General features: G+C 40.6%; 1 protein-coding gene across 2 annotated transcripts; it reads right to left on the bottom strand.

The window, feature by feature from the left end:
- Positions 1–6,841: 6,841 nt before the first annotated feature.
- ube2h (ubiquitin-conjugating enzyme E2H (UBC8 homolog, yeast)) lies at positions 6,842–26,712 on the bottom strand. Of its 2 annotated transcripts, XM_068307257.1 has the most exons (8): positions 13,868–14,511; positions 13,672–13,768; positions 13,498–13,582; positions 12,829–12,903; positions 12,701–12,740; positions 12,410–12,462; positions 11,076–11,204; positions 6,842–10,980 (listed from the first exon to the last, which is right to left on the bottom strand). In XM_068307257.1, exons 2-8 carry the CDS (start codon positions 13,720–13,722, stop codon positions 10,856–10,858), a joined length of 558 nt encoding a protein of 185 aa, XP_068163358.1. In that variant the 5' UTR covers positions 13,723–13,768; positions 13,868–14,511; the 3' UTR covers positions 6,842–10,855. The 2 variants fall into 2 exon arrangements, with proteins under 2 accessions (XP_068163358.1, XP_068163359.1); XM_068307258.1 differs by lacking the exons at positions 13,672–13,768; positions 13,868–14,511 and adding an exon at positions 26,463–26,712 and having other exon boundaries at positions 13,498–13,574.
- Positions 26,713–26,946: the final 234 nt, after the last annotated feature.

Here is a 26,946-nt window from a genome sequence, read left to right as displayed (position 1 = left end):
TATTCTATAGCTATAATAATAATAAAAAAAATCAACATATCACATATTGCATCTCTAAATCTCACCCACATAGAATGACAACTTAAAAAATATCGTAATTTCGTCCTCATGTCCATTTTAGACGAATTTAGTGTTTATTTTTGATAAATTTCTTGTTGTACAATTATATATTTTTGTCCTAATGCTGCAATTTAGAGGTTTGCTGCAATTCACTATTTATGGAGGTCTATTAAAATGCCTCACACACATTTTCTGTCTCGTTTTTTTTAACTTTAAAAGGCCGAACACAGAGGAGGCCTGCAGGCCCGTGGTTTATGTACAGATCAATAGATTTACCGGCAGACCGCACACCGTCTCCTGTAAAATAGCATAAAGTATGAATTAACCTGCCATTTATATTCCATATCTCCCCCTTTATGGACTTTACCATTAAACTGCATTAGATAGATAATGTCCTCTATAACGTGACTCGTACTGCTTTATCAGATATTATACCAGGGCTCACATCTATCTTTTTCCAGCCTCCCCCCTCTCCCTCCCCAGTCCCACCCCCCATCATTCCGGGATTAGTTTGAGTCGGCTGATGCTGTTGAGGTTGCAGTTCTCGGGTCGGGATGCTGCAGGATCAAATGACCACGTCCAGATGGCTAATGATTATCAAACACCGCATTTAAAGCCCGCACACTAGATTCCGCGTGTGTGCGTGCAGATTGCGTGACACGCGAGAACAAAAAAGCAGGAAAATACCTTTAGTGGGGTGGTTTTATTTGGTAAGACGACATTTATACATATATCTATCCTCTTTCGTTAAACGCTTTAAAATCATACAACCTGGTGATGGCTCGGTGTCCTCGGGGGGGGCCTCCGGGGGCCTCGGTTTTCATCCTCCTCCTCATCATCATCATCCTAGAGGGGCTCCTGCTTTAAACTGAAGTGAGTGGTGGTCTTTTAAAGATGCCCTAAATAGACCAACTCTTCTCATATGGCCAGCCGGGAGTTCATTTACCTGCTGTTGATGGGGCCGATAACTATAGGTGGACAAAACTCGTGTAATATTTAGAGGTGACGGCACCAGGTTCGGTTACACTCTTTTCAGGGTGGATTGCAACAGTGAAATCAATCCGCGCACGGATCACCGTCTCCGTCCACCGAGCCTCTCCAAAACCTCTCCAAGCGCAAACGCGCGGTTTCCACCTGGAGAAGCTGAAACCGGAGTCGCGGATCGTCTGCGCGCATAAGAGATGAGCAGTCTCCACGATGAATATTTTAAACTATCATTTAGGTTTGGTTTTTTTGTTTTTTTGTGCTTGTCGCGCCGGAGCCAGAAGAAAACAGGTGCCAGCGGAGGGATTGGATGAACGCTGCGCGTCTTTTTCTTTTCCTTTTTTCTTTTCCTTGCCCCCACCCTGTCTATCCCGTGAAGGGATCCAGGCCATACGATAGGATGGATGAAATAATAATGCGGCAAGATTCAGTCTGATGCTCGAAAAGAAATAGGAAAAAAAAAAAAAAAAACATGGCTCAGATCATTTTACAGAGGATGGAAGGCAGTGCGCCATAAAAACACCGAACAAAACGCTTAAAAAAAGAGTGAAAAGATCAGTTGTTTCATAGAAATAAATGATATTAGATTATGTTACAAGATTAACACAGTTTTATCAATGAAAATGCATTCAAGCCGAATTTATTCAGCCCGTTGTAGATTATTCTAACCGGATATAATTAAATATTTGGAAAAATAGAATGAAAAATAATTAAAATAATGACAAATGGTAAAAAAAGATTTGAGGGACGTTATCTTTCTAATTTCTGTATGGTACTTTCTAAAATTCATAATTGAATCGTTATAAAACAAAATTTTACGTCCCATTGACGCTACTTTCGAAGTTTATTTCGAAGGGTATTTTTATAAGCTGTCAAAGAAAGTTTAAAAAAAAAACCAAACAAACTGTGAAGAAAGTAAGACTAAGAAATAAAATTAACACATCTGACATACTTTTATGGGTGGGGGGTGGATAATGGAAATAGAAGTTAAATTGTCCATATAAAGCAACTTCTGCGGGGTCTGCGGGGTCTCTCCCCACACACACACACACACACACACACACACACACACACGCACACACACACACACACACACACACACACACACACACACACACACACACACACACACACACACACACACACCTACACCCCCACCCACACCTTTTGCAGCAAATGGGTGGTAGCCGGTGTTTGCGGTTGGAGGCGTGTTAGTCAGCTGGTCATCTATTAGTAAAGACCCACGGATCACTGTATTCCCACTCGTGTTGTGAAACACATCATGATGGACTCTGTCGCTCCACGAGGAACCAGGAACCAATGGAACAGCTGGCATGACGTCACACATGCGGGGCCCACAGTTTGTCTTGACCAACGCACTGCGGATAAAGCAGAAGCTTTAAATATTTCATTGAGACTCTCGGGTTGCTGCACTCCTGGAGGTCAGAAGGACCGTGGGGCAGACAGACAGCCTCGTCCTGTCGTCCCTCTCCTCCCTCTCTCTTTCCTTCCACCCTTTCATCCTCCTGCCGTTTTTGGATGCAGGATGGAAACAGCGCGTGGAAGTTTACCGGAAGCAGAGAGATTTAAAATACAACACTGTTTTTTATTTGAAATTAAGCTATATGGTGATTTGTGTCACATGACAATAATATCCTTTATGTAGTTCCTTATTCATTTCGTTCCAGCTCTGATTACGGCATTGATCCTCTGGTTGGACTGGCACAACGCTGTGATGTCATTCTGTGGGGTTTGGGGTCGCAGTTTATCAATGATCAATCCAGAACTCCAGAATTCTATTATTCATCCAACCCTTAGGCCTTTCTTTTTATTTTTGTAAAGATTTGTCAGTTTTAACTCGGGTCATTTCGGATCAGTGGGATAAAAGGATCTCAGATATTGTTTTATGATCAAAAACCTACTCCTCATACGGATGATTTTAAAATTGATTTTAAAATCGATAAAAATATTTTTGGGGAAATTATACCTCCATGGATGTTTTAATATATTTACAAGAAGCAAAATAAATTTTATCTACTCGTTTTGAACACCTTTTTATTTAAACTTAGACTGACATTCCTGGCGAGGCGAAAACCGTCTAGGGGCCTGATTAGGACACGCTGGAGCATGGCGGCCCGCACGGGATACGCTGTACAGTAAAACAAGCGTCCTTACAGCAATGGCACCTTATAATATACAGTACTGCAAATCAACTAAATTCGCTGTGTTAATGCAGCTTTGATTTATTCCAGGAGTGCTCTTGTGCAAGAAAAAGGAAGATGATCCATCATAGGTAAGGTCGGACTTTAATTTCTTCAGGGTGTTGCAACAAATAAACAGGAAATGGGAAAAAGAAAAAGCAGCGTAAGAGTCAGCGCAAGTAGAGAAATAACGACAGAGGGGAAGAGAGGGCAGATTGCTGCGTGACAGAATACATTTTTTCAGAGGAAAGGGGATTATACACGCCTTATGTCACTGCATTTATTCCCCCCCTGCTGTGATTATACCGAGGGAGTCGCAGCAGGCGGACGGTAGAGGTTTTGTAAGGCAGCGCCCCCGTCTGGCAGTCTTTCGTAACTACACTTAGATGACCTCGCAATAAAGTTGCGCTAACGGACCGGCTTCCCCTTCAAAATAAAAGCCCAGCCAGAACCTCAGATTCCACATTTCAGTGAAGGGTACAAGATTAATGCTGTGCTTTATGAACCCATCCAGCGCATTAAAGGGTGGGGACAATGCGGAAGTACACTCCACAGGTGGGCTTGAAGTGACGTTCAGGAGCCAATGGTTCGAATGGCTGTGGTAATGCCCAGCCCCACCAGTACTGACTGGGAGTACTGGGATACAGTCCACATGCTCTTGTTTCACAGCACGCACATGCCAGATTCATGTTCAACCTGGTGGGGGATCCACAGGACCGTAGGGAACGTTGCCATGAATATGGCTTGTTTATAACGTCTTGTTTTTGTTTAAATTCATATTTAGAAACGGGAACGACTAGGGACCCCCCCCCAGGTCGGAGCTGGCTGCTGTGGCCAGAGAAAGGGAAGTTTGGGGTTCCCTGTTGAAGCTGCTGCCCCCTCGACCCGACCCCGGATAAGCGGAAGAAGAAGGATGGATGGACAAGTAGCATTTCAAGCAGTTTTATAATTGTAAAACTGCTTGAAATGCTAACTAGCAGTAGCCCCCCCTCCCTTCAGGTTAGAGTTTCCTAAAGGTAAAGTAGATGATTATTCATCTGGGTTCGGACACCGAGTAAAGATAAAATGTGTATTACCGCTATTGACCACAGGAGGGCAGTGTCACCAATAAGTGTTCATGTCCGGTGGTCCTTCAAAATAAAAGCATCAAACAAACAGGAAATGCTGTATATTTGATTCAATTTCACGAGAAACGTTTTTAACGTTTTTATATCATTTTTGAACAATTGTTACCGTCCAAATAAAAACGTATAGGGAGTTTTAAGTGAGGAAATTCATAAATTGTTAAAATCTGTTAGATTATTGTATAAAAGTGTTAAAGTTGTGGGTTAAATCTACTGGTCAATTGTCAAATTGTGCAGGTAAGTAAAAAGAAGGTTTTGGATTTTAGAGGATGTTGGAAGCTTGAATTGTTCTTGATGTTGTCCTCGTCCTCTCATCAGGGCAACACAGTGAAAATGAAGTGGTGGAGATCAGCAAAATGGAGCCATGATGTTCTGGGTTTTCCTCGGGGCTGTGACCCCCATAAATAACAAGTTCCAAACCAGATTTCATCAGCTGAAGGTTTAGCTCAGAGCAGAGCTTTGAACCGGTTCATGGAACGAAAACCAGAAACTTTTGGTATTTTGGCAGGAACGAAAACGAAACCAAAAACTTTATATTTTTTAATGTTCCGGAACAGAATCGGAGCAGAAAATAATTTTAAACCGGTTAATACCGGGTTGTTGTTTTTTTTTGTTCTCGAAAAAAATATTTGACCTGATGTTTCACTCCCTGTCATTCACTGGATGCGGGATGCGGTTAAGAAAGGGAGGTCTCCCAGTCCCCATTTAATCATAACAGGTAAACACTGCAGTGTGTCAGTCTGAAAATGTATGATAGAGACATGAACTCAGTGGCTGCAGTCATTTTCAGAGCAGTGTGTTCCCGTACTGCCAGCGCTTTGTAGCAATACTGAGCTGTGGGAGAAGAACAATGAAGATCTGTTGTTCAGCAATAAATGACATGGTGGAAGTTATTCTTGTCTTATGTCATGTCGTGTCTAAGTAGGAGGTATAAGCCTTAACCACAGTGATACAACTGTCATAAAGCAGAGGTGTAGTGCTGTGGTACTGTTTAGGGTAGGGATATATCTATAATTATAGTATATAAACTAATTGCTTTAGTTGCCAATTTAAAAGTCCTTTAGTTACCGTATTTTGCGCACCATTCGTCTCATTGTATGAAGAGACGCAGTCTAAATGATGGAGTTTATTTCTGTACTTTCACCGGACACTCGGTCCATGGTTGTTAACGGAAGCAAAAGGTGAGTGTGGTCGAACTGTGTTGTACTACCTATTTAAAGTTAAAGAAAATACACCGACATTATTTTTTAAATATGTTTTTATTTCATTATTTTTTGATAAATCTGTGCTAAAGTCCTCATCTCCGGTCCTCATTGAATATCTCGGTAGTTTCTCTACCGCTGACCGTCTGGTTTCCGGGTGTCTGTCCGGTCATGATGCCGGCTTCAGAGAAACACCGGACAAAAGTCGAAGCAGACACGTTAGTCCAGGATCCACAGTCCACCACATGTTGTGGGGGTGTAACTCCTCCGCACTGCCCCCCAGTCCTGCGTCGGGGGTCTTCAGCCAAACAAATGTGGTTAACAGCATACCTGCGGTGCAGTCCCGGCATACCCCCTACACCGGTACCTACCGGGGGTGCGCCGGACGGAGCCTCGCGTCCTCTTCTCTGATTGGTCCATCGCTGCCGGCGTACGTAGTGACGTAATACGTCCTATGTCGGCGGACAATGGTCGATCTGGCGGATATGCTGAATAAAATCACGCAAAAACATTTTTACAGATTTCTGAGCTCAGTGTACACAGTGTACATATTTATATTTACAAGGAACGTTATTAACCGGTTCAGGAACTTTATTTTTTTTGTTCTAACCGGTTCAGGAACGTCAGTTTATGGGTGGAACGCAAAACCGGAAATGTTATAATTACGTTTCTGTTCGGAACGAACCGATTGGCAAAAAAATTCTGGTTCAAAGCCCTGGCTCAGAGAGATGAGAGGAGGAACTCAGAGATCTGAGGATATGACATCAAATCCCACCCTCCAACTTCATGTTTTGTCCTGTGTTGTGAACAATAAACATCACAGTCAATATATGCAGATTTTTTGGATATTTTGGCTTTTAAGTAAATGTCCCTGATTTTTATTCAGCAGTTTGCTGCATATTTATTAATGTCAGAAAACTCTCTGAAATGGGGTCAAAATGAGACTTCTACCAAAGAAATATTACACTTTAGCAGAGCGACTGATTTCTGTAGTATTTCACTATAAGTGGAAAACAAAAAGATGAATTCTCTGTTGAAATGCTAAAAATCAATACAAAAGAAGCACTGCAATTTTAAAGTGTAAAAAAAAAAATTTAAATTGCCAAATGTAACATATATATGGAAAGAACTTTACTTACACTAAAATATTTTGCAGTTATTTCATATTTAAATCTAAAAGTGTATAAGTTTTAATCCTTTTGTGTTTAAATACATGAGTCTGACAGGAACACAGATGAAAATAATTCACCTCTGACAAGCAGCATTTATACACATTGAATGTTTTATTAAAAAAAGAAGTTATAACAGTTCATTTTATACACAACTATTTATGAGGTTATAAGCCTATTAATAGAGCATTTTGTCTTTTTGACAAGCATGCTCACTTCACAATGAATTTAAAAACAAAACAAAACCAAAAAACAAGGAGGGCAAAGAGGGAGATAAAAATAGGACCAAGGTTGAGAACTTTTCAAAACAAAAATATAAATCTTTTGACTTTTTTTAAACCCTCAAGTATCACACACTAGGTAACAAATACATAGTTCCTATTAAAAACTGCAATATTCCATGCTGTGTGTCTGCTAAATCCCCTGATGGCAGCAGTGGGCCGGCACAGGGCACAATTCCACACGAGCACAAGACAGAATGGGAGGTGTGCACCGAGCGAGCCTCCACTCCATACCAGAAGCATGCATGTGCACAAGGAGACGGTCAACACATGGGAGGAGGTGATACTACGGCATTGTGGGGGTGGGGGTGCTGGCTCTCTGCAGCTGTGCTGATAAAAAAGATGAGAATGGGCCCCAGATATCCAGTCCATGGGTTAATGATAGAATAGTCCACTCGCTCAGCTGGGGGCCCTTCATACATACTGTATCTGGCAGAGGGTGTGTGTTTGTGTGTGTGTGGTTGTATCACAAGGCTGGACTTCCTTTGCATCTTTGCACTGAATAAAAGAGAAGGAGGCTTCAGGTTGTTTAAGAGCTGCTGTTTAAAACTGTGGGGAATTCGAGTTGCTGTCGTGGGCGTCGAGGAGAAAATGAAATAAGAGCACGACAATTTTTTTTTTCTTTCTTACAAGTTTAGTCGTTCACCGGTTCATTTTCTTTAGTTCTTGACTTGAAAATAATCAAAATCACAGAGGCAGTAATTACTTTTTCTTGACATCTGATGTTGAACAAATAAAGTAGGGAATCAAAAGAATAAAAACAGGGAAAAAAAAGATTAAAAAAAAGACCAAAAGTTTGTCCAAACTGAGGAGTCCTGATTTTAAAAAAAGAGAATATCAGTAGCTCCCTGTTCTAGAATTGAATGCTACTTTGTCACAATCTGAAGTCAGACATGTATTTTCAGCATTCAAGTACAATACTGCAAAATAAAAAAATCCTATACCTGATTTACATGAGAAAAATAAGCAAAATCTAGACGTCATCAGTGAGATAACTTAGCTGAACCATGATGGTGCTATGTGACCACGTTTAAATACAAAAAGAAAAAAAAGAGGTCTCGATATTATATAAATACATATTTATAGGCAGCTTAGGGGGTAAAGACAACCAGATTGTGAGGGGGGGTCTGCATACAATTTGTAAGCTTGTTCTGTCCGACTGGATGAGGATTGCTGCAAACGTTCTGTACACATATAAGATACCCTTGAGGCTTTAAGCTGTGCAGATTACGCCAAAATGTTTGCTCAGATTGAAAGAAAGGATCCCATAGCTTTAAACAGGCCAAAAACAAAAAAGAAACAAAACCAAAAAATTAAATCCAATTGAAAATTGTGAGTGCAGAATTGTTTTCTTGTTTGGGGGGTTGCACTTTTTTGTTTCTGTACAGATGGATCCATCAGTCTCACTACAGGTCATACATCACTCCTAGTTTGAAACCACTTACACTCATTTGTACAAGTTTGCATCTGCAAGAGGACAAACAGGCATGTCTATGAAGTATCTTACAGATTACAACACATCGGACGCTAACTAAAAAATCAGACGAGCAGTGAATGCTTTATCAGTGAACTAACTAATTCTGGAACACGGCTATAGTGTATGTTGTGTAACTCGTGTCTGCACCCAGTGGAACTATCTATCGTTGACGTGTCGACAAATATGAGCATGAATCTATCTTTTCATGGATGAAAATAAGAAAAAAACAAAACGCAGAATAACAACCAAACTGCATTTCACAACCTGAGCCATAAAAGTCCAACAATTCCTACGTTGGCTCAAATGAATCCGAGGCTAATCAGTCTAGGTCGTTCCTCTCATCTGCAACACAGAGCAGAAGTGTGGATGTGAGATCATGAATGGCACAGGAGTGCATCGCAGGAAGAGAAGTGAGAGTGAGGTGAGGAAAAAATAAACCAATGTGCTTTTGTAGTTCAATTTTTGACTTTCATGGCTTTCGGAAAACGTAGTTGTGGGGAGTTCCTCGAACTTCACCTTCTGTTGTGATGAGGCACAGGAAAGGGAGTCGCAGATCGGAGGAGATAAAGGTGACCTCGGGAGTAGGATTTATTCCTCGGATCTCCAGCCAAGGATCCGCCATCTGCCGGAGAAGCAACCAGTGTTTCGTACTGCTATGCAAAGTTTTCTAGGTAGTCTGATTGCCGCTTTAGCCTCAAAGATCAAAACTGAGTTTTCAAGAGGCTACAGAGAAGCGTTTATCGCTGTACAAGGTAGATGCTGTACATTAAAAAAAAAAAAAAGAAGAAAAAAAAACATCCAAATGTGTTGACCCCCCCCCCCTCCATCTCGTCAAAAATGTAAAAGAGAGGAGACAGAGTCGTAAATCAAAGCTGCAAATGCGATCTCTTTCTACAATTTGTTGATTTAATGAAGAGTGCCGCTTGGTTTTTCTGAAGTCAGACGCACGCATGTGAGATTGACGTTCAACTCCAAAACTGCTACAGGCCTTATCATCATAAGTAGGGGCTCCTATTTTGTAAAAAAGTAGTGATCCAAATAGAGGTCCTGGTGGGTGGACATGGAGGGTTGGAGTCCGGTTGATGCAGTTGGGTACTGACAGGTCAGATCGTATGAAGGGCATGCATTGAAGCGAAGTCCAGGTAACAGCGGAATGTGAGGAGGACTGATGCTACACAAACTTGAATCTTCATTTAACCTTTTTTTTTTTTCAGATCCACTCTAAAACCATATGACCATTTCTTGTAGTTTTATTACTCAAATTAAAAAGGTGCTTGTTTTCCAAATTCACCAGAAGAGCTTGTGATTACATTCCCTCTGAAATTGGAAAGTCACTCTTGAGCGTGAACGCCAAAACGGAAATTTGAAGGAGCGCGGCCGATTGTGAGCGTCCTGCTCCTCCTAAAAAGGAAACTAGGTTATACCATTTCACTTATGATCAGATGGTTAAAGAGGCGGGTCTGAAGGCTTTCCAGGTCCCATCATACCAACTGAGTCTGACCACAATCTCCACAAATGAATCAGAGTAGAGCCACTTTTGTCTTCCTTATTTTTCCATCCAGATAATAAATCGATAACAAAAGCAACAGAACACATCTCTGTCACTCCGACCCTCGCTGATCAATTTGTTTTCCCAGACTTGGCCTGATTGAGAAATATTTTATAATGCACAGCGGCATGTGAGGACAGGCAGCTGCAGCAGGTCAACAACAAGAAAGGCATTTAAAAACAAAATTTGAACAATGTGTTGAAAACTATATGCTTTCAGAAGCATTTAGGGCTGATTCAACAGTTTCGCTTTTTAATTGTGCGCAATAAAAATATTGTTTTGACTGCATTTCCAAGCAGGAAGACTGGAGCAGCTCTGTTTAGTGGAGCAGCCAGGGGAAAAAAAAAAAAGTTGGTCAGAATCAATCAGCAGTGGAAAAAGAAAGGAAATCAAGATTCAGTTTGGAGTAGAAGGTGTATATTATAGCACGTACTACATGTTTAAAAGTGAAATTTGAATAAAGACATGAGGTTCACAGGGACTTTTTCCCCCATCTATGGACTACGTGACACACTTAAAAAATGTGGAGATGGCAGAAAGAGAATGGTGAAAGCAATCGCGACATCCGTGTAGGGCAAAACGGCTACACAATGGGAGGGGTGTCAAACACACCAAAAGGCTAGATATCCATAAAAATCCTTGTTTAGTAGTAATAATAATAATAATAATAAAAAATCAACTTGTTTAAATATGAATATTATAAGTCTGCTTTATCATGGTTAGGAAATCAAATATAGTCTCTGTGGGGGTGGGGTGGTGGATGGGGGTTAAAGGAGGGGATAGGATGGGGGGGAAGCCCCTCCTATCACTACAACTCCATGTCCTGCGCCTCGTCTTCTGAGAAATCAGACATGGAGCTTTCAGATGAAGAGTCGCCTGCCCCTTCTTCCTGCTCCTTCAGCGCCTCCTCTGTTGCATATTTCTGGATGTACTCTGTAAACAGCGAGGCAGACGGAAAGATCAGAACAAATAGTGATCGTGATTACGTATAATATGAGAATCTGGAATCTGCACGCAAGAAATCCAACCTTTGATTTTCTGCTTGTACTCTTCTGGCCGGTGAAGGTACATTGCAGCTGCATCTCCATTCAGGGGGTCGATGGGGTTCGGGTACGCCAGCAGCTGGGGCAGGAACGACTCAAAGATGTTGGTCAGATCTGAGAAAAATAAGGGGTGGGTTACTGCTTGATCAACTGAGAGGAACTATTTTTTGATAGAAAAATAGATATAATGGTCTTCATCCATGAAAGACCGCATGGAAATATATGGCGCACTTTATTTTCTCATATACATTAAGCCTGCATTACATAATCCTCTTACGGAGTCATTGTCATGCTTCATCTGAATCTACTATTAAACGTCACAAAGCAGATGGGAAAAAAGAGCTCGGCTAATTATATACTCGTTCATAATCAATTTATACACAGATCAGTCGGTGACAGCTACACAAAAACAAAACAATATCCTGTAGTGTAAATGCCAACAATAAACCCCCAAAATGTCAAATCCTGTGCCTGAACCTCACTCCTCCCTTTCTGTTGCTCCCTGCTAGCACACCTCGCTTTTCACTCTGTATCTGTTCCAATTCATCATGTGTCTTCAGAGCTGGGGCCTAGAAGGAGAACCTGCAATTCCACTCTCATCTCCTAGGTAGCACTGTTGTGCCGAATAAAGTTAGGGGGGGCAAAAAAAGCACTGTTGTGCAGCTATGTTGAGGTTTAGGTCACTGATTATTCTATTCTTCTACTGTTTGTCTAATGATTCCCTTTCTTCAAAGGCTTAAAACTGGGGAAAAACGCTGCATGTTTCATTACATTATTTAACATTAATCATCTGATTAGCAGAAACAGAGGAAAGATAAGCACAAAATCATTTGGGTAACGTTAGCGACGCTGAGAGAAATTGTGCTATTTATTTGAAAGCACCCGAATCGAATTTGATTTTTGTTGCTCAAACTCCACGTAGAGTTTTTCTTCCAAGTCATATCTAGAAGGCCGAGAGAAAATAAATAGGAAATGATGGAGAGATCTGCTTACAGTGAAGTCATTTACAACGATTAACAACTATCTTAGACAACTATCTCATGTCTCCCACTGCTGAAAGTCAGCAATCCATTCCTGTCAAAAGGTGAATTTTTCCAAGCATGCTGGTCGAGGGTATTACCTCATTAGTGTTCTTTTTTCTCCACAGTAAGTGGATTATGGCCAATTGTGAAGCAATGCCTCATGTACCCATGCTTGCTAGTGCGGGGGCCCAGAGTCAACTTCCTGGTGTTGATGGCACTGTGTCGTGCTCTTCATAATCACATAGATCCCAGTGGGGAAACCTAATATGGCCACGAGCAGGCAGCGGGGGTACTCACCATAAAGGGCCGTCCATGTCTGGTTGATGACATCTAAGCACACTGTCCCTGACCTGGGAAACCGAGAAGAAAGGAGAGTTAGAGCAGTAATGCCAAAGGTAATCTGCGTGCGATGCATGTGACAGGCTGGGAGATATCATGTGGCTGGATCGGGCATTCAAACGGTTAGCAGCCACTGGTAAATAAGAAATAACATTGTAGTAGTTATTTTTCCAAGAGAAAACGCTGTCTGTGTGGAATCAAGCAACAGAAACCCATTGGAGTCTTAACACACGACCAAAATCTACTTACGCTTCATCAATGTTGGGATGAAAAATCTTGTTCATGAATCCTGAAAAGAAGCAAAGATGCAGGTGAAAACATGCAGCAGAAATTAAAAACAAAACAAAAATTAATTTGATTGACAGTGGAGCCGTTACCTATCGATGGCGATTTGAAAGGGTATTTATCAGGAAGATCTACTCGCACCTTCCACACACCTCCTTCGTACGGTGCTGCAAATGAGGACACACACACACACACACACAAAAGAATTTTTAAAAATTCAGGACAGAACTGTCAGACACCTCAGGGTTATATCACTTTTTTGCATTTCTTTTTCCACTGCGCAGAAACACAACAGAGAAAAGGCAGTTGGGGAAAAAATAAGAAAGACACGCCACTGTGCCGTTTATGCTACGCGGCGATGCATTCCAACCCTGAAGAATTCTGTAATACACCGACATCAAAGAAGAAAAGAGAAAGAGATTATGCGAGAGTGTGATGCTCTCCCAAAATAGCTTTCTGTAACAGGAACCTTATGTGGCATACTGAAACTGAACAGCTCCGCAGATGACTGAAAACACACTTGTTGAGAATGAATGGTGACGAGTGTGTTGTTAAAAAATGTGCGAGTGGACAGAAAGCGCTGTCGATTTACTTGGCATAGTTCGGAACATCACACACCGGGTCGAAATAATATTTCCTTTCTTTGATGTTAATGTAAAAAGAGTACTTCCTGATTGTACAGTTAATGTGGTATTACAAGCAGTTGTTAAAAACAAACAAACCACAAAACAACTACTCAGTCAGAAAAGAGAGACACTCACTTCCTTGTGGTCCAAAAAACTTCACTACAAATTCATTGAGTCCGCTGAGGATGGTGACTTCGTGCTTGCTCTCGATGCTGCAAACCTGTTAAGGACAACATGTTGACGTGACACCATACCGCCCCCACCTCCCACACCCCCGTAGATGACAATAATTAACAATTGTCCGCTAACATTCAGGATTATGAGCATCTGGCCACGGTGGTTTCCAGCACGTCGCATCATCACTTGCTTTGTTGACACGGCGAACGCGAGCTTGTTTCTGACCTTTCTACTCCGCAGAGTTGTGAGAGAGGAGAAGAAACGCTAGTTTTGGAAAGATAATGAAAACAAATCAATGCAGAAAATTACACTTGGATTTCATTCTGACCTTTGGTCCCCCCCACGCTGGCTCACTTTCAGTGACAATCAATAGTTTCAGGGTAATTTGTCATTCTTCACGCTGTGTTGATAACCCAAGTTTGAATGGGAAGTATGCAGGAAAGTCATTCCAAAACCAAAGAAAAATGCAGAGGAGAATGCAGGCTCCTTCCACCTGTCACCCTCTGAGCCTAAACCTGCTGAACGTAAAAAATTCACTTTAATTTGGCATCTGTATTTAAAAACAACAACAACAACCTGTGTGCTAATTATGTTGAACCTGTTCCAAAATGAGACCAAAAAAACCCCACAAAGTTAAACCGATTTACTGAGTAGTAACCACTACTCAGTAAATTTTATACCAGTGACATAGGGATGTTTGAAATTCTCGTATGGTGATTGCATTGCCTTAAAATTGCAAAACTACATAATTAAACAAACACCATTTCCCTTTCAGAGAGAAGGAGCACAGGAAACGTTATCAAAGCAGAGAAAGGAAAAAAAAACACACATACACATGACACATGAGAGTGAAACACATTAGACACATAAGGTACAACAGATGGGATAAAAATCAGTTTTCCATGCCACACAGTAACAGCTGGCATGTCAATCCTGATTGAGTGTGTATATCCCATTAGCGGCAGCGCTGACCCCCAAAGGGTTAAATCAAACTGGAGGTTATTTTAAGCTCGGGTCGGTTCTACCAAGAGCAGACTGAATCCCTTGCTTTGGCGAGGAAATGTGTCATTGTCAGACGGAGGAGGAACTCTCCGGTCTGACTCACTTTGGACTCAAGGAGGCTCATTGATGCCGGAGTCAGAGGAAGAACAAATGACCACAAGCCCCTGGAGGACAATTTGTATATGTAGCAACTAGCAAAACAGAAACTATCCCGTCAGACTCATCGACAAACTGCTATACGTTAACATACTGCTGCTCGACAACTTGTGCCCTTCGTGGGAGGACATCTGTGCACCTAACCAGTGGTGAAACTACTGATGTGCGAGTGAGAGAGAAATGGCGAGGAGGGGGATGGTATGGATTGCCCGTTATGTTATAGACAGCGAGGCAGAATGAGCGATAAGCTATTAAAGGGGTGGAATCAAAAGCGATTATGCTGCAGGGGAACCGACATTGACTAAGCCTGGTTTCACTCCATGCAAAAAACCCAAAAAAAACCCTCGAGTCCTTTACCTTTCTGACATGTTTTCTGGGTTCCACTTAACACAAGTCTACTTTGAATGATGGCAAAACGGAACGCACACACAAAATGCAGAGGTATGGAAATATTTATAAAACCATAGTGAGATCATACGAAGGAAGGATGGGGGAGATGTAAATGAATTAAAGAGTAACAAATAACAGACACAGTGTCTTGCATCTATCTCACAAATGTAAATCAGCCACCAACCCGGCTGAGAAAAAGCCTCAGCAGGCTATTAATATTAATTTAGCACATCATTACAGTTCCTTTCCTTTACATCCCTGTAAAGTTAGAGAAAAAACTATATCTCTTTGGCTTTTTCATCAGTTTAAGGCTCTCTTATATTAAAGCGATCACAACACTAAGTTCATTTTGATAGGACTCACTGATCTCTGGGACTTTTCAGTCAATATTGAGATATCCAAACGCTCACACCACCAAAGTAGCTTAACACAAGAAAGAACACAAGAGTGTTTACCTGGACATCATTAATTCATTCATATGTGAAGTGTCAAATATAACCCACAACTAATTAACACAATTAAAATGCATATGAACTACTATGTGCTGATTGATCCCTACACAGTTAACATTCAGTGTTCACTTAAACATTCTTCGTCATCTAACCGGGATTAAAGTGTCTCAACGACTACTTGTCCATGCCCCCACCTTGGATTAGTATAGATAAATCATAATCTGTGGATCCAGGAGAACATCCACACATCGCCGTCCATTCACAAGCAAATCTGAAAGTCCTGAACTGCTGGGCGTAAAGCAGCTTCCTCTGAGTAAACACTTATACTGCAGGGCTTTACTCTTTGGAAAATGTTTATGTTTGAAAAAACATGACAGGAATAAAAAAAGGACTAAAGTTCCATTCAGACTATAAATTGGCGGCGAGACAAGTTACAACCTGCAACTCCTTGTTACATTTAGTAGTTCATCAGTTCACACAATGCAACCAGTTGAGACAACATTGTTTCCACGGCAATAACTCCTTGCACCGCAGCTCTAAATCCTAGCATTAACATGTTTTTGTGTCACCATAAAAAAAACATTTTTGTGTCTTTAACTATGAATTAACGTGGTGATCATGAGTTAGTAGCAACCACTGTGTTTCAAACAAACAAGAGGGTTATAAAGTGGCTTTAAAAGCAAGTGGGGCAGAGGAAAGGGTTAACGAGGAAGGTGTTCGTTTGGCAATAAATTTTAATCTTACTGCTTGTCTAAGACAAACACCGCTGCTCCCCCAGCAAAAATCCTGAATTGTACCTGTCTTTCCAAAATTTAGGGTTAGGGTTATGCAATTTTGGCATCTTTTTCAGTATGTTTACATAATTTATCAAATAATGAGAATTATAAAATGCTAAAGTGTTATGTTAATATTTTAAAATGTTTAATTCAAGCAAGAAATTTGATATTGCCGATTATAAAAAAGTACGTTTTTAGATGCAGAAAACAGTATTTACGGCTGAGGTCTAGACGCGACTTGTTTGTGTACTTTCCTTTCTGGTTCATTCAGGCTGCTATCCTTGTCTGACCCTAGATCAAAATATCCCCATCGTGGCCAGCCTCTTTCTAAGTATGGGAAACAAACACGAGGCAGAATATTGAATATTTCCCACTTTGGAAAAACAAGTTGTTGATCTGGTAAAAAAGGGAGGCAATGGCTAATTTTACATCACATACTGATCTCTGACCTCTTTTACGGGATGGGATTTTAAAAATCTGGTATCAAGACTGTATGTCTTGTACAAAACAGGCAACAAATTCAAAACTGATCACCTTGCAGCCCAGTTTTTACTATTTACATATTAGCACACCATACTCTGATCGCCTACCGATTCGGCCAGCATTACAGAATCCTTTTCTAGGGAAGGTAAAGAACCTCCAGCCTGACGGGGCTGTAGCGACAGGAAAGACTGCTCACCATGTAATCCTGAAGTTATGGAAGGAGACCTACTGAATAACCAAAGAGACACCATGCAGAATTTCCAGTTATCAATGACCCTGACTGTAAATGAAGTTCTTCAAAGACTGAGCAATGTGTGTGTTTCAGATTGGGAAACAAGGCTAAGAAGTGTGTCCGAACAATGCGACCTCCCCGAAAAAGCAAGGGGGGCAGAACAGGAACATGAAAAGAGAGGGTAGAATAAAGGTCAGCCAGCAAAAACAGTCATCTGAAACAGCAGATAAGAGCATAAGATGATGCAGAGAGCTGTTGTAGAACAAAATGAAAAGAAACATAGAAAGAGTGATGCCCAAGGAGAGGCAAAGTGATAGTGATGCAGAGATAATGAGAGAAGAGACTTCAGCCTGCTGAATGTTGATCCAGCCTGGCAGGCAGATCTGTGAATGTGAATGACCTCATTGCTGTGGACTGCAGGCCGACAGTGACGGTTTTTGCTTGTGTTTTTACAGAAAATGGGAAAAAACAAGACATAATAGTTGAGAAAATTATCACACAATCCAAGATAGCACTGTAAATAGCAGTGTCAGAAAAATAACAGGGGCTATTAAATAGAAAATAGAGTAGGGACAAATTCAGACTCATGTGGAACACCAGCAATGGAAATGATGACTTAGAGGACAATGTTTCACACTGAGCTTCGAAATCCAATAAGAATTTTAAAAAATTTCAGCAACAAAAGACAGAATGCTGAAAAAGACACATCAGAGGATTGATGTTATAAATTAGCACATACAAGAAGCAAGGTAGGCTCAAGTTATTTAACATTGGAGGGTACAGTTGAAGGGTTTATCACACCACAGCTCAGAACAAATGAAAAGAAAATTATATACTGTCACACTTCATTTCTGGTCTGGGTCCTGTACACATTGGGTTTTTTTGCAAAAAGACCAAGGGGAGTAAACATTAGACTTTACAGGCTGATTTGGTTTTTTCGCAATTGTCATCTAGCATCATCACGACACCATCAAGATCCACTTTAAGGAAATGAGAAAAACTTCCATAAAAAAATATATGTTTCATAAAATCCTGTGGTTGTAGACCATAAACTAACTGCTCCAAAGTTATGACTATGACCACAATTTCTATACAATCTCAGATGGGCTGTTTTTGCCCCAGATCCAAGCTGTAGTCACATTCCCAAATGAACAAATCCTTACAGAGAAATGCTTTCAATTAAAAAAAAAACTGCTGTAAATAACGTGGTGCTATAACACCGACAGTTTTAGTTTCAGGGAGATGTAGAGGGTTCAGAAGTTCAAGCTAACAACAAGCGGGACAGTAATGTTTCCTTGGACTGAAACACCATGATGTTACAAAGACTCTTGAGTGTATACTGACATTGTATGAAAAGAATCTCTCAAAGTAGTTGATTAAATATTGTAAATATCAAAAACGCTTCTTTATTTTAAGAGTACTTTATTTTAAGATTATTTTAAAAGAGATGAGGAACTCCGATGCAATAACCTCCTTCATTTTCTCGCTTCGCACAGATCGTAACGACAAAGTACAATCAAAGGCCTCGCAGATGAAAGGCAGGAAATGTAGCATCTGTCCTCAGGGGGAAGCAGTGTTGTTGGCTTCCTTTACGAAAAGAAATACAAGCCATCATTTGTTACCTATAGAATAAAAGCTTACTGATTCAGGACTGCAAGCTTTGGCCTGTTTAGCCGAACTACAATTATTTTCTGAGTGCTCAGAAACAACTTTCATACAAGCGCTGAATGCTTTCCGGTCATTCATTAAGTCAAACTCTTTCTTCCAACACTGATTTTTGAGTCAAACTGAACCATCTGCACATTGAGTCTAAATATATAATTTGCTGGATAAAAAAAGGGATGAAGAGGAGAAACCAGTTGGAGTTAGAGCCACTTTTCATGCTTGTAGATTGAAGGCTCACCTTTCTTTTCCACAATACTAAAATACTGCGAAAAGGAGAGAGAAATTGTAAAAAGAATGGCTATCAGCAGAGCACCTTCCTCCATCAATGCCCTTTAAGTCAACCAGGACTTATCAAAATTTAAACACACAGTCCCACAACCACAATTTACAGACCACCCCTTTACAAATATGTTTAAAAGTTGGTTTATGTGGACATTTTTGGTACCAACAAAATTTTATCGGAACAGTTCTGGCCCAAGACACATCATCCACCCAAGTTTCATGGGAATCCATTGAGTAGTTTTTGTGTAATGCTGCTGAAAAGTCAACCAACAAACGGACAGGGGGTGACAACATGACCACCTTGCCAGAGGAAGTACGGACTGCTTGCTTGATTGATTTGGAAACTGTTCAAGCCACCGCTGTGCGGGACTCACACGAGTTGCTGCAAAGGACACTGCAAGTTATTCATGGCCCTGACTTTGATTTAGGTGAGCTCTGCATCTACTAGAATTTCTTATCCTGGTTCATTCACTGTAAATTTATGACCTGGTTGTTCTCGGCTTTCCGAAGAGACAAGGGGGGGGGTCGTTGTCATTCATACTAGCTGAATTGAGATGTACTCATATGAAAGTAAAGCCTGTGCTTTTTGTCAGCTACTCTCACTTCCCCTCCTTACTGCCCATACTGTATTCCACAACAGCCATGAGAAATCTTAACTCTGGCTATGAACATGACGTACATAATAACCTGCACACCAACATACTTCTAAAGAGATTAGGAATACATAAGTGTCATATATAGAAGAAAAAGTAAAGCATTTACCCGTAGGAGTGATCTAATCCTTCAAAGATTAGGCTGAAATAGTGACATTAATCAGCATGTTTACCAAGGCTTACAGTAATGTAAATCACACTATAACCACACCATATAGACAGACTTATTCAAAGCACTCTGCAAACTGAAGCAATCGGTGGGATTTTGGACATTCAGCTTTCTCTTTCTAAGTCTGTGACACTAAACAACTTTAACAATAAAATTAACTAGTTTCATATGTCACAAACTTGAACTCTGAGGAAAAATATATATAAATCAGGCCAAGCTTTAATGAATGCAGCTGCCTCATAAACTATATTACAAAACAAACTAAACTGAAATTGCATCAACGGGACGACTTTAGCTCGTATGCTATTCAAATGTTTTTTTGTTTTAGTCATAAGATTTAGACTCAGTATAAAACTAACAGACGGGCTGATATTTAGTCCTTTTCACAGTTGGCATCACATTTTATATTGATTATGTTTATGGACATACTAATAATCATGTCAGGCATATACAACTCCAACCCCTACCAAACAGGTACATATGCATGTGTCTCAGGCTTTACTTTGGACAGTTCACAGATTTGGCTGTGCCTCATCTTCAATGTGGAGATGTACTCCAAAAATTTTGAATCTAAATGAACAACTATCCTTTCAACATATCAAGTGAGAAGGGGGGAGGGCTGCACTCTGAGTAAACCATTTTTTCCCCCAAGCACTTGTTCTGCCCAGTGCTGCATGCCTGAAAGAAAACTTTGCAGCTGGTTTTACATATCAATGGACATATGGTCTAAAAAAACTGGACTCCACTGAAATCTATGAATAAATGTCTGGTAGGTGTTAAGTGCTGCACTCACTGGATGGTGGATGGGGAGCTAATAATCACCGCTTTTTAAATTACAAGGACACAATTTACATGAGTCCCCATAAATTTGCTATGTTCTTGAGGAAAAGATGAATCAACATGTGAATCACCTGAGAAAACAGGTGATTCACAATTTGCACATGTAGATTAACGATATGAACAACCTTTTCTTCAAAATTCTACCTAAAAAAACCCCAACATCCAGCTAAAACATCGAACAAATAGATCAAAATATCACATTATGAAGAAATTTTGCAATGCAGATTAGGTGTCCATTAAATCCAGGCTACTGGGTATGCTACGTTAGCTGATGGCTACATCCCAGTGCGAGAGCTGGAGCCGCAGATACAGCACAGGCTAAGTTCTTTGTCTTCTCTGGTGAGAGATGAGAGCCCACCCACCGCAATCAAATGAGAATCCTTCAGCTGCTCCTCCTCTCAGCCCTTCACTAAATCAACAGTCTATTTACAGACACGGTGCACAGACTCTGGATGTACGCACACGTGTGTGCTCAGTGAAAAAAAAAGATTATTAATGATCATCCAGTTGGGCCAGGCAGGATAAACAATGGCCTGGGTCTGAACAGCCTGTTTAATTAGCTAATCTACTCAAAGATAAGATTTGATTACTGCTATGAAGACATTTAAAAAGCCCTTCAATTTCAACTTTGACACTTTGAGGAAATTGCAAACCAACTAATCTCACTGTGGTAAAAAACAAAACGCAGATAATTTTATCAACTTGACACAGACTCAAAGAAAAAGATGACCACATTGTCAAATACTGGGTGTGCCTGGTGTATCCTGCACATTTTTGATAAGGCTTTTTTTTTGGCAGGGTTTAGTGTCACTAAACCATGAGAGAAAATTTAGCTCATCTGTCATCGCTCCTTCGATATTCTGCATCAAATTAGTATTACATTTGAGTGGCGGAGGCAGTCACAGCTTTCAAGTGCCCCGCAAAAAAAAAAAAATCATGCAAAACAAAGAGGAACTTCAGTCCATCTGTTTTTCAAAGGGAACCAGTCATGCGTTCAGGAAGCTTCAGTGTATGCACTGTGGGATTAACAGTGAGGGCCTCAAATCTCCAATGTCAGATATGCCTTGCTTCTGGACCCCCCCCCCCCCCCCCCAAAAAAGGGACTGTCAATCAAGGCGGGCGGGCGGGGGGGGGAGCGCTCCTGGGCTGGAAGGGGGCTTCCACCACAACGTACTAGATTACGTTATGTTCACTTATCTAGAAAAGGAGAGGGACAAGAGCAGGAATACGGTACGAAGTTGGACGATGTTTTAAAGCATACCTGAATCAATTTGGGAAAAGAAGTTATTGCCGCCACAAAGAGACACAAAGAGCAGCAGGTCAATTTCTAAGTTTTCAGACAGGCGACACTGAATTATTAATTCAGATGGAAAAAGACAGAAGGGAGCACAAGAGAAATGCTGTTACTCCCCAATGAAGTTATTCTCATGGATGTCTTGAGGGACACAGTTCGAGAACCATAACATCTAAATCATCATACACACACTATTTGAATGCATACAAAACAAACCATTTATTCTAAGAGTTGTGTTATCAGCTATCCCAGGACTACAATGCACCATAAATATCTCAGTACAGCCTATACCCATGCGTGAGTATGTACTTCAGAGGGACCTGACCCTTCAGTCTTTAGTTCCTTTAAGTTTATTAATGCAGATTAAATATTAACCTTGACTCAAAACAAACATCCTCTATAATGTGATAACTAGACTTTGAGGTTAGCAGTATGGTCAAAACAGACTGAAATGAGATCAAACTGGGAGGAGAAACAAGGCTGAGCTGAACTCCCATGGCCAAACATAGCCTACTGTAACTTCACATGCAAACAACATATAATTTGACTGTATATAAATTTCAACATCTGTTTTGTGTTTTTGTTGGTCGTTTGTATTTTTTTTTTCTTCATAGCATAAGGAAGGGTATTGCGACCTCAATGTTTTCTATAACCTTTTTAGTTTCATCGTCAGAGCTACTATGACATTATTCTTGCTAAATCGCTACAAACAGCATGTTGTCGATTTCTGCAGATGTACCGGGACCAGAGCTTTCCTCCCGTTCTCATCACTGCTCAGTCAGGAACAGGCAGAAAACTTCTGGCTACGTCTCTACGTCAACGTCTAGTTGGTTCAGTTCCGCAATAATAATATTAGCACTGGGTGCCGATTAGCAGCCCCTGACTGTGTGACATGGTCTGACACAGCAGCGGGAGTTGGAGGTCACGGGGTCTCCTGTAAATGGGAAACACAAAAGACTTCACTGCTGACGCTGTCCGGATGTCGTGTTACAAGGGCACAATAGGACTGAAACGCCAAGAGGAGAGCACATAAAGCTCAGGATAGGGGCAATGGAGAGGGCATTAAAATATAAATCCAAGAAATAAATAAGGAGAAGAAGCCTACCCCCAGGATGTGGATGGCACATCGCCGGTCAAATCATTAAACAGTCTTCATGTCAAGGTGAAAAAGGGACACCTGAGCACTGCCCAAAACTGCTAATTCCCCTAAAAGGTGAAAGGTTCAGCAAAAAAAGATCACAGCACAACACGGATCGTTTTGTGAGATGATCGAGACCAATATACACTGGTACTGACTCCAGGTATTGAGATGACGCTGAGCTAGATGAGGCGTGCAATACCCCTTCCCAATAACACCCTGCGGTCTCAAATATAATTCATTGGTGGTCATGCTTCACAGAACTCCCATCCAATCACTTTCATACCTTCCAGTAGCAACTGAGAGGTTGGAAAGTACAACTGGGAAACAGTTTTGTTTGCATAAAAATAACTACACGGCCCTCTACTATGTGTGATTTTGCATATGCACATATATACAACTCAAATCTTCAGGCTAATGCCATTTTAGAGACAAACATGTCAAGAGCTTACTGGACAGAAAGTGTTGCTTGAGAGCCAAAAAAAAACCCCTCTGGTTTTACTACTTGTATTTGCAGGACATTTACACAATTATAATAATTTAATTCCATTACTTTCATATCAAATTATTGGCGCGTGTTTGTTCACCTCAATCCATGCTGAAATTACTTAATACTGTATATGCTAAATGAAATAAATGAAAATAAGGAAATTTGCAAAACTTTGTTTGATTTTTCATCTGTTATATAAAAGGCAGGAGAAGGGGGAACTTATATATTTCCATAAAATCCTGATAGTCTTTAGAAACTCTTGCAACTACAGAAAGTTTATGTAAGAACAATGTTGTTCAATTGTAATCTACCAGTGCTCAAAGTCCAGCAATTTACTGCTAGACAGCAATTTTAGAGAACAGAATATACTGAATTAAATGTAAATAAGAGCATAACTACATCCAGAGCAGTTGTGCACTTAACCTCGCTCAACAGGCTGAATGTAAAGCACTTAGAAATGACTCACACTTAGTCACTTCTTCAGTAATGTAATCTTTCAAAACTAAGGCAACATATCCAAGAGTAAGAGTTAAAAGTAAGAAACCAAAAAGTACACAGGTCATTGGAGAATGCTGCTAATTTAAGATTTAGCACTCACTTCGGCAAGTTGTGTCTTGCTACTCAGGACTATAAATCCACAAACGGTATTAATGCACACAGGAATCAGGATAAATCAACACGTAATACCTTCTCTACAACTTCATCGTTTTAAATTGTACACAAACAAACACAAATTCAAATCATGTAAATTTGGTGATGACAGCAATCTACCACTCAGAGGCCGTGCTTATGACAAAGCTCAAAATCAGCCATGCTACAAGGTGAGGTCGTTGTCATATTCATCTACATTAATTCCCCAAATGTTCGGTGTTCTAGATTCTCAGTTCTCCGTTGGCTGTAGAAAATGAATGCCTGAGGGGTCTTACTGTCGGCCCCTGAGCTGCTGCCATCTAAAAGGCAGCACAAGTTTCAGATTTTGGTTTCACCTAATACAAAACCCAACATGATTCCAGAAACCATATAATTTCCATAGATCTGCATCTAAATCCTAAACAGTTGCTGTTTAATTTTGCTCCATGGTAATCATTGAACACATAAAGGTTTTCATATGGAATTTAGCAGGTGGCATAAAAAATCTGCTCTTGCCTGTCAGTCCGGTAACTCAAGAAAGAGGAGTGTAATACCACAATGAGGCATTATGAATGCCCTTCAACCCTTAAAAAATGTTCTTTCATACTTCACCGGTATGTCATGGATGCAAAGGCCTAGACATAAATGGTGTCAGGTTCTGGGGTCATCAACTTGCACAAACATGCAGTGTTGATACAAGAAGATGTTAACACAACACTTTACCCAACTGGCCAGAAATTAGAGAAATGTACCTAACTGCTTTCATCTGGAGTATATTCACATATTGTAACCACATGACATTTCACAGGAGACAAGTGATATTATGAAGATATGAGGCAGGATGTGTTGAGATACTGTGATCAGCTGTAATATGTAACTAAAAGCAAAGTCAACTATAAAGCAGAACTTTTAAACCTAATTAAAAATGATCAAACTTGTAAGCCTTTCTAAGGTTTTTTTTTTCTTTAAATGTTAATAAAGAAATAGGTGACCATATTGGGACAGCATCTCTTCTTTTTGGTTTGTTTTACCCAGCCCAGTTTCAGTCCCATATTTGACTAAGCTGTACTGCCATCCCATCAGCTGTTCCAGGTCCCTCCCTCTTGTGGTTTCCGGCTAGTAACAGGCTACCCAATCATTAACCTGGCTTCCACTGTGCTGGGACAAAAACAAAACTACGTATTCATACCATTCATCTACAACATTGTATTGACGTTGCATTAGAACTACATCTATCGGGCTTGAGTGTAATAAACAAAGATGATCAGCTGGGAAGTAGACATGGTGACAAAGACCTGAAAAACAGAACATACTAGATGTTTAAATGTTGTTCCTCATTGAAAACGCTTGGAGGCTGATGACACCTGCTGTAACTCTTAAAAAACAGCTGCAATGCTCACTTTCAATCACAAAATGTAATTTAAAGATCAATCCACTCCAAGATGACACAAGTTAGACTTCCATATCTTTGCCTGCAGACACTGAAGTACAGTGAGACACACAGATCAGGTAGCCATTTTGATGTTGAAATTAACCAGCAGCCTAGCCAGCCAGCTCAGTAGCGCTGTAAGGTAACAAGAAGCTAAACGTAATAAAACAATTAAAAAACAATGAGTGATGACACAAATCACCAAAGCTACCGAGATCCAGGATGGTGTACGCGATGTAATAACGCCAAGGTTTTACGAGGACAACAAAAGACAGCAGCATTTTCAGCTGACGTTAGCCTTACGTTATGTAAACAAGCTCCTGTGTCAACGTGTAAAGGGACATTTTTAACTTCACTCTCCTGCCAACAACAAAAGAAGCTAAACCGATTCGTGCATGTATGTTAGCTGCTGCCAGGTTCGCTGGTGGTGCAACAAGGTGAAAGACATTCCTGGACATTAGCGTCTCTTCAGGTTTTGTAACCATTTTTATATAAAGACAGCTAGCAAGACAGCTAACGCTAACGTTAAAGTTACCAATGTTAACAACTGGAAAAATGCTAGCAGGGGATTTGAACGTTATCACTAGCTTATACAGCAGTCCCGATACGCGACTGAAGCTTCGTAGGACAGAAATAGCTAACGATTGGCTTTGCTAGCAAAATGTTGTTTACACAAAACACTCATTTCATTCACAATGAAAGCTTTCTTCTGCCCTGGGTTGGCATGATTAACAGGCAGCATCAATAAACAGGTGAGCAGTCACATCGCATTTCAACATACGCCAGGGCATAGCTGAGCAAACAGCGATTCAGAGACTGTTGTTTATGTTCAGAAAGGATACAGTTTCACCACATCGGTATCCATTCGCCTTTTACCCGGACTTGGAGACGACATTTTTGCTATTTCCACCGCAGAGCACCAGTAAATAAACTGAAAGCTAGCCTACGAAACGCTAGACAGTCTAGCAAACTGTACTATCCGAAAGTTAACATTTGCCTTCGGAAATGTTCACCGCAAAACGTCTCAACAGTTCAGCGTCTCTGTCCTAATGTGTGACTGAGCTAGCGTTTACCTCTGCTGTTCACTGCCTCTCAGCGTTCTGACCATGGTTCTGACAAGCCAGGATCACTCCGCGGATACGTCACATATGTGCGACGAAACGTCACAATAAGTGACCATCTTTGTAGTTTTTATCTTGTATTTGCTTTAAACCTCTGAAGTGCAACTTCGCACCTCTTACATCGTTTTTCATTCGGAAATTTAAAAGTGATGTAAAATATAAGACGTTTACGTGGATTATTATAATTTCTTTGTTGTCAAATTTA

The sequence above is a fragment of the Antennarius striatus genome, chromosome 22 (assembly GCF_040054535.1).
Source record: "Antennarius striatus isolate MH-2024 chromosome 22, ASM4005453v1, whole genome shotgun sequence".
NCBI classification, from domain to species: domain Eukaryota; kingdom Metazoa; phylum Chordata; class Actinopteri; order Lophiiformes; family Antennariidae; genus Antennarius; species Antennarius striatus.
This window is presented reverse-complemented; position numbering and strand designations above follow the sequence as displayed.